This window comes from Salarias fasciatus, chromosome 1, assembly GCF_902148845.1.
Source record: "Salarias fasciatus chromosome 1, fSalaFa1.1, whole genome shotgun sequence".
NCBI lineage: Eukaryota > Metazoa > Chordata > Actinopteri > Blenniiformes > Blenniidae > Salarias > Salarias fasciatus.
Window position 1 is genome coordinate 21,760,651 of NC_043745.1, and position 17,441 is coordinate 21,778,091.

General features: G+C 41.8%; 2 protein-coding genes across 4 annotated transcripts in view; one reads left to right on the forward strand and one right to left on the reverse strand.

Moving 5' to 3' along the window:
- The window catches only part of phlpp2 (PH domain and leucine rich repeat protein phosphatase 2), a 31,374-nt gene extending 22,922 nt beyond the window's left edge, over window positions 1–8,452 (forward strand). Inside the window, exons 10-19 of the mRNA XM_030088664.1 lie at window positions 151–211; window positions 794–889; window positions 1,548–1,703; window positions 3,115–3,315; window positions 4,113–4,275; window positions 4,366–4,496; window positions 4,652–4,765; window positions 5,252–5,446; window positions 5,542–5,773; window positions 5,894–8,452. Coding sequence (XP_029944524.1) covers window positions 151–211; window positions 794–889; window positions 1,548–1,703; window positions 3,115–3,315; window positions 4,113–4,275; window positions 4,366–4,496; window positions 4,652–4,765; window positions 5,252–5,446; window positions 5,542–5,773; window positions 5,894–7,165 — 2,621 coding nt within the window. The 3' untranslated portion in view covers window positions 7,166–8,452. The remainder of the gene's footprint in view (window positions 1–150; window positions 212–793; window positions 890–1,547; window positions 1,704–3,114; window positions 3,316–4,112; window positions 4,276–4,365; window positions 4,497–4,651; window positions 4,766–5,251; window positions 5,447–5,541; window positions 5,774–5,893) is intronic.
- Window positions 8,453–13,002: 4,550 nt separating this feature from the next.
- On the reverse strand, window positions 13,003–16,420 carry marveld3 (MARVEL domain containing 3). 3 transcript variants are annotated; one of them, XM_030092214.1, is made up of 4 exons: window positions 16,380–16,420; window positions 15,712–15,926; window positions 15,356–15,450; window positions 13,003–14,594 (listed from the first exon to the last, which is right to left on the reverse strand). In XM_030092214.1, the coding sequence occupies exons 2-4, from the start codon at window positions 15,918–15,920 to the stop codon at window positions 13,987–13,989; spliced, it is 912 nt and encodes a 303-aa protein (XP_029948074.1). In that variant the 5' UTR covers window positions 15,921–15,926; window positions 16,380–16,420; the 3' UTR covers window positions 13,003–13,986. The 3 variants fall into 3 exon arrangements, with proteins under 3 accessions (XP_029948074.1, XP_029948066.1, XP_029948060.1); XM_030092206.1 differs by having other exon boundaries at window positions 16,316–16,416; XM_030092200.1 differs by lacking the exon at window positions 16,380–16,420 and having other exon boundaries at window positions 15,712–15,953.
- Window positions 16,421–17,441: the final 1,021 nt, after the last annotated feature.

Genomic DNA, 17,441 nt, shown 5'->3' on the forward strand with positions numbered 1-17,441 from the left:
GCATCAACGATCTGCTGTTATTGCCTCACTGATTATTTGTGTGTTTGTGCGGACCCTTCCCTCCAACGACACACTCGTTTTTTTCAAGCACAGATGTCACGGTCCAGATGTGGAGCTAATGGCGGCTGCCTCTCTTTTATCTGCCCACAGGCCTGACGACAGTCAACGTCTATCCCGTTCCGAACCAGCTGACGCACATGGACCTATCGCAGTGAGTTCTGGCTGCGTTTAAGACGTGTTTGAACGCAGTTTTTGGTCATAATGGAGGGAGTGTGCATTATTACAGTGGTGCAGCGTTTAGGAATCAGTAAATCACATTCAGTGTTGAGTAGAATAAGATGTGCTTTGTGAAAGATTTAGCCTGTATCAATTCTTGCTTGACAAAGAAAATGATTCAACCTTGAACTATTTAATATTTATAAAGCTTACAAATCTTTGGTCTGTGCAAAAAAGATTTTCACTACAGTTTAATGCAAAAATCTAAAATGTGTTGATTTAATTTTGCACATTAAATCTACAACAAAAATGTGCGTTGCACTGTCCTTCAACCTGCCATCTCAAGAAACATCCACAACATCTGTTGATTTTATTACTGAACCTCCAGCAGCACTGGCACAAACTAGCTGCTTTAATTAAATACAGATCACTGACGTGCATAAGTCACGCTGGAGAATATAACTTTGGCCCCTTTTTGTTCACTGTAATTCCAGACTTGCTTATTCATCTGTTGAGTAATGACAACTCAGTTTGTGTGTGTTTGTCTGTGTATGTGTCTGTGTGTGTGTTGAGACAGGAATCTCTTGGAATACCTTCCAGACTGGGTGTGTGACTGCAGAAAAATTGAGATGCTGGACGTCACAAACAACCTCCTGTCTCAGCTTCCTTCCAGGTTAATGTTTTATGCAACTCCAATGCTGAACTTAAATTGCATCTCGTTTGCTGCATGTTTTCTCCAATTAAGTTAGCTTTTTCGCCCTCATTTAATACACAAATGACTCTCTTGGCCAGAATTAAAAGATCATTTTTTTCTTTTGTAACTCTGATGTTGAACTGCTTTTCATAATGCTCGCTTTGTCACGGTAGTGGAACCGTGGGGAGAACCAGACACAAACAATAGCTGGTATCACTTTCTTTGTGGAAGGCTGTAGCTGTGCTTTTTCAGTTTCAGCATTAAATCATAGCAGCCCTATCATTCTTGGCTCGGAGCACCATTACTCTCTGTCAACCCTCGGTACAGACATTTGCATTTGAATGAAAGAATTTGGAAAAAAAAAAACAAAACAAAAAGCTTTTGAAAATTGGACGATATTGCTCCGTCCGCTGTACCCACTCATGACTTCTGTGATGTTATCACGGGCGAACAATAGGCTGCTGTGCGGGTCTGTATTGGGGCTGAATAGGTCACTGATGGATTGGTACACACATAAAAGAGCTTCACAAGCGGTCAGTTGAAACGGGGGAGGGGGTGCTCTGTCCATTTCCGTTGGGCCGTCCTCTCTTTTCTTGGCCTAATCTCACTCTGTAACTTCTCTGCTGGCCTTCGACAGACTGCTCAACAGCTTGAGTTTGAGGAAGCTGCTGACGGGGAACAATCGTTTGCAGAGAGTGCCTGACCTACTTGACCACGTCCCTCTGGAAGCTCTGGACCTCCAGCACAACAGGCTAGCTGAGCTTCCTGAGAGTCTCTTTTACAAGGCCTTAAAGTGAGTCTTTCCTCCAGTTTCCACTGCTGGACTTTCAGTTTCTTTCTTTATTTGGTCCTCAAGACTCTTTCTTTCTTTCTTGTCAGCTGGTGTTTGTTGTCACAGGCAGCATGTACCACAGGCCACTTTTTTGGGAGTTAAGCGTAGATTGTTTGAAGGGATTGTGGTCAAGATCAATGGAGCAATCCAGACCGTAACTGGAGCTTCATTTGCTCTTCTATTTCCTGTGTGGTAAAATCACTTAACACCCATTAGCAGTTCAGATGCTCTAATGCACTTTACTGTCTCTGATGCTGAGACATAACGATGTTCCTGATATGATGTCTAAAAGCTGCAGAGCAGCCAGTGGCCAAAGTGGTTGCACTCAAAGCTGATGGACTCAAGCATGGCGGCATAAACTGGGATGATCTTGACTAATACTTAGATTTGCACATGAGCAAAAAGCCACAGAGAGGCATTGACAGCCATGTAGCAGTTATGGCAGAGGTAGGTTTCAATGTGTCCCAGCTTTGACACACCTGAATCTGGGTGACATTTAAAGCACGCAGGACCGGGGCCTTCTAAGATCAAGAGTGAACATCTATAACTTACGAACCACGGGGAAGTTCTTGTACTTTCATGATGTCTGACTGTGTTTATAGCTGTATGCCATACACACACCCAATGACTTAACAACACTATTTACATAAGAATCACTTGAGCTCAGATAGGCTATGATTTCTCCCTGTGTGGATTCAACACTATCTAAATCACTGCTCCTCTTCTGAGGACAGATTCAAAAGTTTTGTTAAGCGCTTCAGTGCTCTGATAATGAAAGAAGAAATGAAAATATTCTAGATCTCTTAATAGTCAGTCTGCAGTGCAGAAAGACTAACTGGCACCTCTGTTTTGTGCAATTATTAACTGCACCATGGCTTTCACAGAAGTACCTTCACTAACCTTTGGTGTTTAATGTCAAAGATGCTTGTTTGCATACAAAGTGAAAATGCGGTCCAGCTCTGCCCATAACCGTTTACTCAACACCAGCACTGTGAGATCGCTTCAGTTTTACCTTGAATATTCAAGTATCCAATGTGCTTTACAATTTATCATAATAAAACTTGTTCCTTTGACCCTGTAAGGCGTGCACCACACCAAACTTGTTTTTGTATAGGTTTCAAAAGACGTCATCAAAGGGCTACTGTTGAGACGTTGCCAGCTGGCTAACAAAGGGACATTTATTGATGCGTTGATGAATGAGCGTTATTGAAAGTTCCTCGCTCAGTATTTGCCATTTGAAAGTCTCACTCTGACTTCAATGTTATTGATACTCTTCATCCATTATTTATATAAATATTAAGCTGGAACCCTCTCAGTTTGGCTGTCCTGGTTAGATTAAAGCTTATGTATTTTTGTTTGTCCTCCCTCACAGCCTGAAATACTTAAATGTGTCAGCCAATGCCCTGGAGAGCATTCCCCCCAGCAGCCAGTCAGAGGAGAGCCTCAGCACGCTCCAGGAGCTCTACCTGACAGGAAACAACCTCAACGAGAACTGTGGAGCCCTGCTGGTCGGACACCAGAACCTGCGCGTCCTCCACATCGCTTATAACCAGCTGCTCTCGTTTCCAGCCAGGTGTGTTTTCCTTCTTTGCCATTCGGTTTGCGAGTGAACCTCGTTATTGGCATTTATATTCTTATTCTGTCACCACCCTGGAAACTGTTAATGATAACTGGAATGTTAAAAAACTTGAAGACAGCAGGGAAATGGAGCTTTGTGTCCATGTTCTCCTCATTACTGTGGCAGCCAGAAGGATTCTTCCAACCACAGAGAAGATTCCCCAGTCTGTCACATATTTGGAACATGAGCTTCTTAGTGCCACCAAAAACTCTTAATGATACTGAATTACAGCCAGATATTGAAAGATAAAGTTAGGAAAAATCATTAGAAAGGGTAGAAGCGCTCTCTCATTCCAAAAGCCATCCTGCCAGCAGAAATTCAAAATGAATCCAGGCACCCTGAATATAATCTCAGTTCCAAAAGGGCTCAAATACATAACAGAATAGTTTATCAGAATGAATAAGATGTGTAGTAACTGTCTCACACACACAAATCTTCTGGGGTGTGTAGTCATTCCAAACACATGTTTTCTCATTAGTCATAAATTCTTTACAAATCATTATCATTGCCATTTTAATTCTTGTTTACGGATGCTTATTTGTCCTGTCTTCACCAATTAAGGACAATTTTCCTAAATGTAAAATAATTAACCTGACATTTTTTTTAGATGTGGTATACAATCAGAGTTTTTACATTATTGGCCATTGTTTAAGAGAATACTTTCAGGCAGATGATGAACAACAGTTTAGCTGTGATTTATCCATTCTTCTCATTCAGCCCATTTTTCCTCTTCCACGTCTGTCTGTCTTTAGTAAGCTGAGCAAGCTGGAGCTGCTGGAGGAGCTCAATCTAAGTGGCAATAAGCTAAAGACCATCCCCTCCACCGTGTCAAGCTGTAAGAGGCTGCACACCCTCATCGCACACTCCAATCACATCACTGTCTTCCCAGAGATCCTCAGCTTGCCAGAGATCAAGGTCAGACTTTAGTTTTGGTTATAACTACGAGTAGTGATCAGTGTTTATGTATCTTCAGTACTTTTTAGCTCTTGTGTGCATTGCATATAGCTTGTGGATGTGAGCGGCAATGAGCTGACTGAGATCCAGCTGCCTGATTCTCTGCCTGCGACTCTTCAAGAGCTGGACCTGACGGGCAACAGCAGCCTCATACTGGAACACAAAACTCTCAATCTCTTCAGGTGAGTCCCTGGACCCGGATCCAGGTCCAGGAAAGTCAGGGGAATAAAAATGGTTTGAACGTTGATAACCAACATTTTGATTTAAGACCCAATGGCAGTTGTAACACATTTTGAATATACTATATGTATTTGTACTGTATTCTCCATTTTTACAGCCACATCACCACCTTGAAATTGGACCAGAAATCCACCACGACAGCCACAGAAACACCTAATGTCTCAACTCCCTGGAATCATGGTTACTCTGAAATGAGTGGCCAAAGAAACAAGTATGTGTGCCGCTATGCCTGTGGCTTTATCTTCTGTCTTGTTTATGACAGTACTGATTTGGACTTTTGCCCCAGTAATTTTCAAATATTAATATAGCTAATGAAGGCCAGTAAAAAAAAATGTACATAATTATAGATTGAGGTGAAATATTGTGTTATCTGCTTTCAAGTGTCAAGACAATTTATCATTTCATGCAATTCACAAACTGTGACTCTGACTTAAATTAGTAAACACCTGATTGACAGGCATCTTTTTAAGGTGCTTAATCCTTGATCTAATACCTATAGCAGTGTAATGTGCATCGCTGTTTGAGAGCCCGGTAACCCTGGTTCCTCCTGCAAAGTCACGGCCACCCCAGGGGTGGGCGCCGTGCCTGTCATCAGCTGTCACCCCTTGCCGTTTCCCCCACAGTGTCACATACTGAAGTATGCATGAGAGTGAGCCCTCTGACGGAAGGTGTGTGTATCTCTGCTGTGTGGGGACAGATTGTGTGTGTCCGTGCTCGCGGTCGACCGGTTCAGAGACCGCGCGGAGGCGTGCTATGGTATCTTCGATGGGGACCGTAACGAGGAAGTGCCCCGGCTGTTGCAGTGCACCATGGGGGACGTGCTGTGTGAGGAACTGCAGCACTCCAGTGTTGACAGTGTGTACATGTGCAACACTTTCCTGACCTCACACAGGCAAGGCAACATTTCAAAATGTTAATCTTGTGTGAAACTTGTATAACTTTTTGTAAGCAGTAAATAGAAATCCCAGCTCTCTTTTTGTGCAACAGGAAACTCGGGATGGCTGGACAGAAGCTGGGTGCGTCTGCCTTGCTGTGTTTCATCCACCGCGAGACGTCAGATCCTGGAGGCTACTTCAGTCTGACTGTGGCCAACGTGGGAACCTGTCAAGCTGTGCTGTGCAGAGACGGACGACCTGTTCCCCTTTCCAAGGTTTATAACCTTGAGAACTGCACTGATGAGATGGAGAGGGTTAAACTCAGTAAAGCCATTATTACAGAGGTGAGAAAACTGTCTTTATGCACGTTAACGTCCGTATAAGGCTTAATCTTTATAAAGATGTTTTGATTGCATTTGTGTATGCTTTATAATCGGTTACAATGTTATTTTTCTGTCTTGCAGGACAACAAAGTGAGTGGAGTAACATGCTGCTCTCGCCTGCTGGGCTGCTCTTATCTGTCTCCCTGGGTGCTTCCGAAGCCCTGGGTGCACACCGAGCCACTCTGTTCCCAGGATGACTTCTTGATCCTGGGGAATCGAGCGCTCTTTGAGCGCGTGTCCTACCAGGAGGCGGTCTGCACGGTGCAGGCTGTGCGGGATCCGCGTGCCGCCGCCAAGAAGCTGTGTTCCCTCGCCCAGAGTTACGGTTGCAAGGACAACATCGGGGCTGTGGTGGTGTCCCTCCGTATTGGAGAGGACAGCTGTACTTGTGAGCCACCGGTGTCCACCACTGAACCGCGAGGTCCCCCGCCCGCCCCAGTGCCTGTGTCGGTGACCCCGGGACCCAGCGACACCGCCACGCTTTCATCCAGCAGCGGGATCGTCACTGAGTTCAGCAGCGAGACGTCGGCTTCAGAGGTCGGCAGCGAGGCCGGGTCCACCGCTTCAGACGAACACCCGTCCCGTCCGGAGAGACGCTGTAGCCTACACCCTGCCACTACGCTCTGCGGGATCATGGTACCGGGTTCCGCCGGTACGGGAGCCCACCCGGGCCTGTTCCAGCGGCAGCCCTCCAGCGCTACGTTCTCCAGTAACCAGTCCGACAACGGCTTGGACAGTGATGACGAGGCTCCACTTGAGGGCGTTATCTCTAATGGCAGCAAGTTAGAGGTGGAGGTAGACATTCACTGCTGTGCTTTCCAGCTTCGGTCAGGGGCGCATCAGACCCCCAAAGACTTGGACCTTGAGAAGCGAGGCTCTGACTACCCCAACGGCAAAATGCGCAGACAGAACAGCGTGGTGGTTTCTGCTACAAACGGCTGCCTGCTGGCTGTATGTGGCAGAGAGATAGCTGACCTCAAAAAGTCCCCTTCCACATCCAGCCTGTTCGGTAAGAAACTGTCCAACGGGTCTGTCGTCGCCCCTGAAGACAGCCATAATCTTATAGAGGTTGCTCTCGAGGCCCCTAAGAAAAAGTCTGGCTATTTCACTGCCCCAGCGCAGCTGGATCCGGAAGACCAGCTGATTGTGCCTCCGAGTCTGGAGCAGGAAGTCAGAGAGCAGCTGAGAGGCCAAAGTCCTCTTATCTCAGGCCCGTCTGCACCGTCCACACCCACCTCCTTAAAAGATTCTGTGTGGGATCATCCGCACCCACCTGCTTTTGCCTCCAACCTTGTCCCGGGTCCAGGCCCAGCTCCCATCCTCCAGCGGGAAGTCTATGATACTGCCCTCTAGAGGAGGGACGCTGCACAGTGCCACGTGGCTACCACTCTGTGTTTGTGCCATTCTAGGGAAAAAGATTTTTCTCACACTTGTGGGACTTTGCAGTTAAAGTTGTCACTCAAATGTTGTGTGAGGATGAAACCGACCTGTTGGACCTCATTCAGTCACGAAGCAATGCCACGCCGACAATATGTGGTGCGGCAGTCCATGGTCTAAGCATCTACAAGCATGGCGGTGAGTAAAGAAGCCTGTTGAAAGGACAGCTGGCGAGGATGACAAAAACAAGCCTGACCTAAAATGGGATACCTCGAATGTTCGAACATGTCAGCAGCATTTCCCTTTACTTGGAAAGCCAAGCAGTCTGAAGGGTTTGGGAGAGATCGTGTCAAATCTCCTCTCCGGGGGCCTCGTGGTCTCTCAGGTCCTGGAGAGGAGCCCTGTAACTGAAACTCAAAAAAAGTGCCTATTACAGATGACACGACGTGAAGCTCGCTACATCCAAGTAGAGCTTGGATTTGTAAGGTTGTTAGCTGAGTTTGGAGGAGGATGAAGGTGTCTCTAAGAGAACGGCATCGGCACAGATCCTGCTCTCCTCCTCCACCTGTGGTTTGAAGTGAAACCGGACAGAATAAATATTTCTGAGATAAGTAAAACTAAAAGATGTGAAGACACGATAACTGCATTTACTTGGCCACGTTTGTTCTGGCTGGGCTTTATTTTTAAGATTCCCACACAATGATTACAGGATCTTCTAAAAATGATAAATCAGTTCTGTTATAATCTAGGACACACTAACCTGACAGTCAGCTGGTGTGGTGCGCTTCAGCTGCTGATATGGTTTTTGAATAGTTTTGCAATTTAGAACAATTCAGTGTCAAAGTCATTCAACTGTACAGAGCTGATGTGTTGTGGAGTTCATAGATCCTCATAACAATGTAATATGTGGCAGTGTGTGATCAAGCAATCTCCTCAAAAAATAGTTTTAGGAAAATAAAAATATAAATTCAAAATAAGGCACTTTTATGATGGCAGTTGGAGAGAAGGCGGGAAGCATTGCAACGTCTGGCATCTTCTGCTTTCAGTCAAGGCACTAAACATGTGAAGCAGAGAAATATAGTAGCAGTATTTGTACTGTGTTTGAGAATATCACCATAGCTACTGAGATTGTATAATTTTATCCACTGACTCTTTGGAAAGTTGCCACCTTTTTAAATCAATCCGTATCCCTGCAGATCAGTTCGGCTACTCACATTTTTACACCTCAGCAAATAAATTTAGTTCTTGAGTATACCCCCTTCAATCAGGTGATCTTTGGGATTCATTCATTTCTGTTATGAATGAAACTAAAATGTTTTTTTCCTGTATTAAATCAAACTTGAGGTTTGGGTCCTAAAAATAAGTTTTGTTGTAATTTGATGAAGCTCTTCTATTCATATTTTAGCATATTTGCTATTTTGCCATGACAAAGTAGTACTGGTTTATGTCTAGTCTCACACAGGTAATAATGAAGGTTTGCAGCAGCATCAGGGATTTCTGAAAGAGAGCACTGGTTCAGTCACTTTATTATTCCTCTCTGTTTGTTTATTATGTGGAGAACAAGTCATACCCAAAGTAGGCAAGAACTGCATCATTATTTGTATTATCAAACAATTCTTATGCAGCCCTGGAGTTCTCGGTTCCTGCGGTCTTTACCCTGTCTACCTTGTGCCAAAAGAGAAGGCAGCTCTGTGGGACTGCTGCAGTTGCGTGAAGGCTAAAGCTGGTTCGTTGCTTTGTGTCAGTTATCACTGCATAAGATGTTTTTTTTTTTTTTTTTTTTTTTTTTTTGGGCTGCCTCTCCAAGTTGGTTGTGTTTCAGTTTTTGGGATTTCTCAACTGTGGCATAGATGGACCTTTCAGTATTCCCTTTTAGCCTTAAAGTACCACTGCTCCGCGTTTTGACAGGAGGAGCCCTGTTTCATCAAATTCATGTCTTGTTTGTGAGGAAGGTCTTTAGCCCCGAGGGTGTTGTTTTCTGTGCTCCACATGAATGAGTCAGAAGTTAGCAATGAAGCCTTAAAAGATGTGTGTGTGTGTGTGTGTGTGTGTGTGTGTGTGTGTGTGTGTGTGTGTGTGTGTGTGTGTGTGTGTGTGTGTGTGTGTGTGTGTGTGTGTGTGTGTGCTTGGTCCTTTGTCTCTATAAAAGGAATAAACACTGGTAAATGCACTTTGTATTTGGAAAATAGTGATATTCAGAGATGTATATTTGAGTTTAGCTTATAAACTATTGATCTTCATAACCTATTGGCTTCCCACAGCCTGTCACCTGTTTCTAACTGTTAGGGGTTATGTAGTAGACACTGCAAAGTTTATTTACTACATTACATTGTTAATGTTTTTATAAAATGAAAGACACATTTAAATAAAAGGGTTTCTTTACTCTCAGTTACATCTCTTTTTTTCTGGTAGCTTCACCATTTTTAGGAAAAAAATCTATTCAATAGCACAGGCTGTGTAAATGTCCCAACATGGTTCAACATTGCTCTTCTTCTCCAGTGCAGGAAACAGCAGCTTTGATTTTTTTGGAGCCACAAAAATATCATCCTCTCGACCAGAGGACCAAATTACAACAGATTCTTTAGCTACATATGAGAACTGGAGCAAGTTTTTAAATAATAAAGAGTAAACTGAAAGGCAGTACATTAGGTTTATTGAATCAAAATTTGATCATTTCAGTTTTAAAAATCATATCCATATTATTTAAAGGTGCATTAAGAAGTTTGCAGGTTTCATGCGAAACACCGACCCCTGCAGGCCTCTTGGGTGTAACTGCAGCTTAGTGAAATGCTCGTGCCTGTGGCTTGCGTCCATGTACACGCACGGAAGAGGGGAACTTCTTCCTCGCTCTTTTAGCAGCGCTCAAGTAAAATTTAAGTTTCTTTTGCCTGGTGGAGTCTGTGCTGGAGTTGTGGCAGCGCTAGAAGCCGGTCTTTTCTTGCTTTCTGGAAGATCCATCCTCAATACTGCTCAGTTGTTGCTCGCTAAGCATCTGGCGGAGTAATGGCAGACAAAACGAAAGCTAAGGAAATCAGACCAGCGGGAGCGAGCATTACATCACATCCTCTCAAATTCTCCCCAAGAAATTCAAATTACCGGACCGGCACTGCAACTTTCAAGTGACAATTTAGCGCTGTTATTAACGGTACTTGCAATGAATATGTCAGGGCACATTGTACACATCATTGAATATTTGTAACATATTTATGGTGGAAAATAAGTATTTTTAAAGTTGAAAAACTCCTTAATGCACCTTTAAGGAACAATTGCACTTGATTCAGATATGGTTATTTGACTGTCTTCCTTGCATCACCATTTTTAGAAACTATCTTTCCAGCTGCAAAGATAACAGATTGGGGATATTTGATTTTTGGTTTGTCCGACTTTATAAAAATCATGATATATATGGTAACAGTCACATGAAATTATTATTAGTAAAATATGATGTTATCGTTCAAAAATATATTTCAATACTTTACATGATATGCTCTATAATTTTGAATTGGAAGCTACGTTTATAGATCAGGCTGATGGAGGTAATGCTAATGTCTGTGTGGAATCTGATTCTGCTGGTGTGCAGCTCTCACCCTCACAAACCCACACACATCGGTGTATATTGAAGGCTGCCTCAGGGCGAGTTGGGGGTAAATCATGATTGTGAATACCAAGGTACATATCTGAGATTTAGCAAGTTGGGAGCAGGAGAAATGTTCCTTTCTTCAAGGCTTCGGCTGAGACACTGACGTTCACAATAGATCTTGGAAATTCCCTTGTAACATATGCAAAGTTTTAACTGTAAATATACAATTGTATATCAGAGCTTCATTTTTCATCTAAAACTACAAGAGTTCTATTTCTAAGTATGTCTGAAAATTAATATTGACTGGTGTGTATGTGTTTGGTATGTGTAGTTGGGGCTCTGTTCTGTAAATTACATTGCTATTATTTTGTCAGTATGTCTCATTGGCAGTGTAGTTTCATTAACCGGATCACACGGGGACTGTGTCACTTTTCTGGTCCATTTTCATACACAGTTGTAACGTCGCTGTACATTCGTTAGTTTCCTGGTTGACGCCTGTTGTCCTGTCTGAAGTACATGTCCAACTTGAAGTATATCTGAGTAACAATCCATCTGTGGGGTAATTGGTGTGCATGTACATATGCAGACTGTATGCACAGACACAAGAAGATTGAGCGCAGAGTTGCATTGCAAATATATTCCCTTTAATTTCTTTGCGGAGGGAGTCAAGTATTACAATACCTGAGAGTCCCTTCACACACCAAAGTAGAGGGTTTGTACATTTGACTTGGCTTCATCGGATTCATTCGGTAAGGGATCGTGTCCTGTTTGCACAACTTCTCAAGCTCTCTGTACAACAACGTTGCAAAATGTCTGTGTTTGTTTGTAGTTCAAAGCTTTAGTGCACACATACAGTAAGTGTATGCATGCCTGTGTGAATAACGGCTGACTGTAACTGTGTGTGAACCGTGGATGAAACTGATAGAAGATGCTCCAGTTGTTTATCATGTGACCAAAGTAGCCATTGTTTAATCATACAATTTATTTCTGTATATTGTTTCCAAGAAATGCTTGAATATTTTTTTTTCTCAATGCCAAGAAGTTAATGTTTATTTTTGTACTTCATTGTTTCATGCTAAATTTATATTTCCCTCTCAGCTACAGAATTTAAAGTGATTGAGATTCTACAGAAGACTCATTATGGTACTGTCCAAGGTACTAACTATAACTATGTTTAGTGTTAAAAGCATGCCCTGAACAATTATTAAAAAAAATAAATAAAAATACACACAAATTATGATTTATTTGTACAAAATAGAGGAGATCTAATATTTTTAGGTTGTTTTTTTTTCTAGCATGGTGGTTACTGCTAGAATTTAGTTTTATGTTTAAAATTTATAAGAGGACATATTATTTAGCAACAGAACTAACAATGAGCACTTTTGCTGTTTGCCAGACAGAATTTACACACCTTTGAGCTCTGAGAGTGGAAGATGGTTATTATTTTGTTTTCAATGCTGCTATTAGTTTTTTTAAAATAACTTTAAGCCAAGTAGCAATAAAACTTTTTACTGTGATTTTTTTTGTCTAGTGTCCACTTTACTCAATATTTTTGTCTGTTTCTCCTCATAAAAACAATCACTTTTATTTCCCTCTGAAGAGTATATTCTGGTGATTGCTGTGTGCTTTTGTTCAGTCATATATTCATTAGATTTTAAAATTTCTAAGCAGTGAGCACCTCATAATCTGCAAAAATGGTGATCAGTATAAACATGTCTTAAAAATGTGAAATGCTGAATTCCTAAAAAAAATCTGAAGTGAAAATTTGGACAAAAATTCAATAGTTTAAACATGTTTTCTTTTCTTTGAAATCCAATTCTTTATCATGTATCAATAATGATGTGCCCATATGCTGACACAAATTCAGATGAACTAAAGTATAATTGTTTGAATATGTTTTCTATATTGGTATAAATTTTGGGAAGTCTTTCAACCTCTTCAGTAATATTAAGAGTGGTTCTGTCAATTCAGAAGGTTCATAACAAGCAGCCCTTTAAATTATTTTATGCCCTTTAATTTGCACAGCTAAATAAAGGGTTGCTGGTCTGTCTGAAGCACTGCATGTGCCATCTATTGGTGATGCTCAGAATAGCAAATTTATAATCGAGTAAGATGTTTGGCAAACCAAATTCTGCAGAAGTTCACCTAAACTATAATAAGAGAGATGTTACGATGTTTTTTTTCTTCTTGCAACTGATGTAAACATTGTAACAGGAAACAAAGTGAGGCTTTGACAGAGTCCGAGCTTTATTTAGAAATGGAAATCCAGTTCATCAGATTCATAATAAAATTTGTTTCCAGAAGATATTGCTACAGTGTACATACAAAAGAACAAACAAAAAAGCAGGACTCCTTCCTCTAACACAGAGCAAAAGACTTCCAGTGTTAAGTGAACATTTACTTTTAGAGCTCCAGGTGTTTAGTGTCATGAAGTCTCTCATATCGATAAAGCTGCCTACATTATTATCACATTGCATTTCACTCACACAGAGGCAAGATCAGAATAACATTCAGATAATAAACATTTGAATCACAAGCTAGAAAAAGTAAAATCACAAAAAAACGTTTTGCTTTGTCAGCCATGTCTGTACTCACAACATAGAAGTTGAAAAGTTTGATGCATTATGAGATGTTTGATTGAGAATAATATGGCCTCTAGTTAAAAAAAAAATCTCATTTAAAGCTACATTTTTTGATACTGCATTTTTAATTTTCATGGTTCTGGTTTTAGAATGAAAATATAGGAGAAGAGAAAAATATTTCAGTTGATGTGTAAACGATGTATAATACATGGAAGCTTCACATTTTGTACTGTAGTTATGAAGAAAGTTACTTTTTATTTGTAAATTTGTCAGCCGGCCTTTGTTTGCGTGGCAGTAACATGTAAAGCCTCATTTCAAGAGTGACAGGAATCGGCCGAGACTTCAATCTGTTTCATGACTTTTTTGAAAACAGATGCTCTCTGTCTGCTTTTCTGTTACTCCAAATACTTCTCTACCTAATTTTCTACCTAAATATTCTGAAAAATAGGTCATTAAAACAATGTCCCATGTCAGTAACTTCAGAATCATAGTTAATGTAACAGACCGTAAACAAGTGTGTGAGCTACTCAATGATAAAATATCAAAGCATAAAAAGTGGATTATAAGAACTTCATAATTGTTCTTGGTCCACTTTTTGGACAAATACAGTATGTTAAGATAAGAGTAAAACCTTCTTAAAAATTATCCTCATTTGTCCTTTGCTTTTTAAGCTCTCGCACCGACCTGAAAGCTCTGACTGCTAAAACTGCACCAAAGATGAAAACAAAGACCCCCAGCACTGCAAAAAGAGCTCCAGCGATGTCTGCTCCGTGGTACTGGCACCCAAAGCCCTTGTGCCCTTTGCTTTTGTACATCTGCTCCCGCTCCTTACAGATGGGACTGTCATAAGTTTCCTGCAGTTTAATCAGGTAGAAGGCCAGTGCTGGAATATAACCGAGGCCAATCAGAAGATTCAGCAGAGCCTCCACCAGCAGCGTTGGGGGGTAACGGTAAGGGACTCTGAAAATCCCCAGACCAAGCATGGCACAGGCATAGATCATTAAAACTCCACCGAAGGCCATGGTGAAGACGTACGGTGGCCGTTTGAGCTGATGGAATTCTCGGTCCAGCCTCTTGACGCGCTCGGCGTCGGCTCCTGTGAAGGCCCCCGCTCCTCCAAAGTGGTAATGGTAGATTCCACCGAGGCTGGCCAGGTCGCGGTAGCCCCCGTCGTTACTGTACGGCACTCCGGCGCAGATCACAATGAGCAGATTCAGAAACAGCTCCATGAGCTGACAAAGACCTGGACGACACAAGGCAAACACGTCTGTGAGCAGTGCGATATGAGGCTGTGAGACACCGTGAAAGAATCAGTCCGAAGAAATGATGCAGATCACAGTCTGTCTGAGGTGTTGATTTAAAATAATTTCTATTTTTAAACTGTTGTATTTATAGATCACAGTCCAACCTTATACTATTTAGCAGCATGCGGGAGCCGATCTCAGGCTGCAGCCTGGACAGGTGACCAGTACGATGCAGAGACAGACAGACAGACACCCAGGCATAATGTTAAGACACTGATTTACCTCAAACTGGCTTTTGAACCATTATGAAACACAGAGTCAGACCCAGGCACACACCAGGAGAACATGCTCACTCCACTCAGACAGTACTCCGTGCGACCAATTTAATCATACATACAAATGAATTTGTTTGGATTTGGTATTTTTTGCTCAATGAACAGGGGTAACTTAAAAGAATAAGGAAATCTCTGAGAGGTTAAACCATCATTTTCTTCTATTCATTCTGGAAAAGATTAAACAGCAAAAAAAACCCAAAAAAACAACAAATCTGAAACTCAATCAAATTTAGCACTCCTTAACAGTATGTTTTATTGCCTACATTTTGGTCTCAGTCCATATCACCTTTTCTTCTTCTGCAAGGTGAATAGAAACAACATATTTAAGAAAAATACAAACCCTTTCTACATTCTCAGCAACTTTGAGCTTTCTGATTTAGTAATCCTTAACTAATGCAAAGCAACTTGAGAATAAATGTACTTGCCTCTCGCTGTGAGGATGTATCTGAGATTGTAGAGAGCTGGTCTGTGCTCTTCATAATACTCCCTTTCAGAGTGATAAACTGAGGCATCGTTGGACCTACAAAAAACACAAGTGGAATAAATTATTTCTCTACAAAATAAACACACACACACACACACACACACACACACACACACACACACACACACACACACACACACACACACACACACACACACACACACACACACACACACACACACACACTGCAGTGCTCATGGTGTCATTCCTCTGGTAAGTGCCATGTTTTCAGACAGTTCATTGTGATCATGTCTTGAGTGCCCTTCAGGGTTGTGGTGTGTGAGAGCAGGTGCTTGCCTGTGAGAGGCGGTTGTCATAACCCTCTGTCTGTTTTCTTTGGCCCTCCTGTCACCAGCAGAGCCTCTGTCCTCCATCTCTCTCGGCCTTTGGTTCCAGCCTTGGCCCTCATACAGAGAGTGGTCTGCACTGGGGGGATAGTGGCGGTCCCTGCTCCTATGCTCTGCATAGGCGTCACTCCTTTGGTCATGTCTTCCCCTCTCGGGCATCTTCCTCTGTCGGCACAAGAACAATATGGACATGGATGTCATTGCTGGCTACAATGAACAAAGTGCACAATCGGTTTGCATTTTAGCATTATCAGCTACAAAGGGTAAACTAATGTGAATGATCATTAATGGAAATGAATGGGTAGGTGAGGGAAGAGACCCCTGAAATTTCTCCACTCATAACATGAGTACATAAGAAAAAAGTAATGCGGGCAAAGTTGAAAACAGAGAAAACATAGAGTTGACAACTTGTATAACTTGTAGCAACACTGCTGTCTCTCTGTCTAACTTTCTTGCAAAACACAGAACCGTTTCGATTTGTCGTTTTTTTTTTTCTTTTTCATAAAAGAGTAGTTTACCCGTGAATCATCCAGAGACAAACGACATAGTCCTACCTGTGATGTATATGCTGTGTGTGCTCTGTGATTTTAGTATCGCCAAAACAAAACAGCACCCCACCTTTCACCTTTCTGCGCTTCTGGTTTCAGCGTCTCTTCCTGGCTCACCTGCGCGAGGCCACGCCCACTTCACCCAACTCTGACTGCTTCCTGCAGTGTGCTGGAGGATGCACACCTTTCTGTTGTTACCTTCACATCCCACCAATTTCTGTTATCCTCATGTTTATAAAGTGTTTCTGACAATACACTAAAAGTTCAGATATATACGCAGGAATCCGGCAAATTCACCACAAAGTGTTTTTTGTTTGCTTGTTTGGTTTAAAACAAGTGAATGAAAAAATAGTGATTTCGTTGAATTGAACAGTACAAAAAAAATCAAAAAGTGCTACTCATGCTTCAACCCGGACGAGAACAAGCACCAAGCACGCGGTCACGCTCGCCTCATCTGCTCGCGATGATGCTTCACTTCACTACTTCCGCCGCAGCCTGAATGCATTTCAGTATAAATGGACCAAACGTGCGTCTGTGTACAGTAACTGTCGTCTCTCTGCCTCCTAGAGGCGTGTCTGTAAAAAATGACATTGGTTGTGATGAATTAGGTTTTTATAAAAGCATAATCTATAACACCAGTCAATACGAGGTGAAACACAACTACACACACTCACAGTCACATCTACAACAAATTTGGGGTCACCACTTAGCTTCAAATGCATGATGCAAATGAATGTTTACATGATTTTGGACAGTGAAAGAAACCAGAACCAAATTACACAAGAAAACCTGCACGTACACAGGGTGAACATGCAAACCCCACACAGAGAGACCTGGACTGGATCCAAACCTGCAACATACGTGGATCACTAAGAGCGTGGTCTGAAACTACTTAAACTAAAACAAACATATGCGTTTTCCACATTTCTTATGATAATAATAATAATAATAATAATAATAATAATAATAATAATAATAATAATAAAGTGCTAAAAAAAAAGCTCAAAAATACTTTACAGAATAAAAAAAAAGAAACATCATCAAAATAAAGAAAACAGAAAAATCGAAAGGTTTAAGCATTTCATATATTTAAAGTATAGAATGAAATCGATGGTTTTCACTTGGGCTTTGA

Bases quoted from the DNA above. Each gene is read 5' to 3' on its own strand.
- marveld3 (XM_030092200.1), bottom strand. From the start codon at position 15,953: ATGTCCATATTGTTCTTGTGCCGACAGAGGAAGATGCCCGAGAGGGGA. The intron at 15,451-15,711 runs GCAAGCACCTGC...TGTTTTTTGTAG, and splicing joins ATGACAACCGCCTCTCACAG to GTCCAACGATGCCTCAGTTT. The intron at 14,595-15,355 runs GCAAGTACATTT...TGTGTCGTCCAG, and splicing joins ATACATCCTCACAGCGAGAG to GTCTTTGTCAGCTCATGGAG.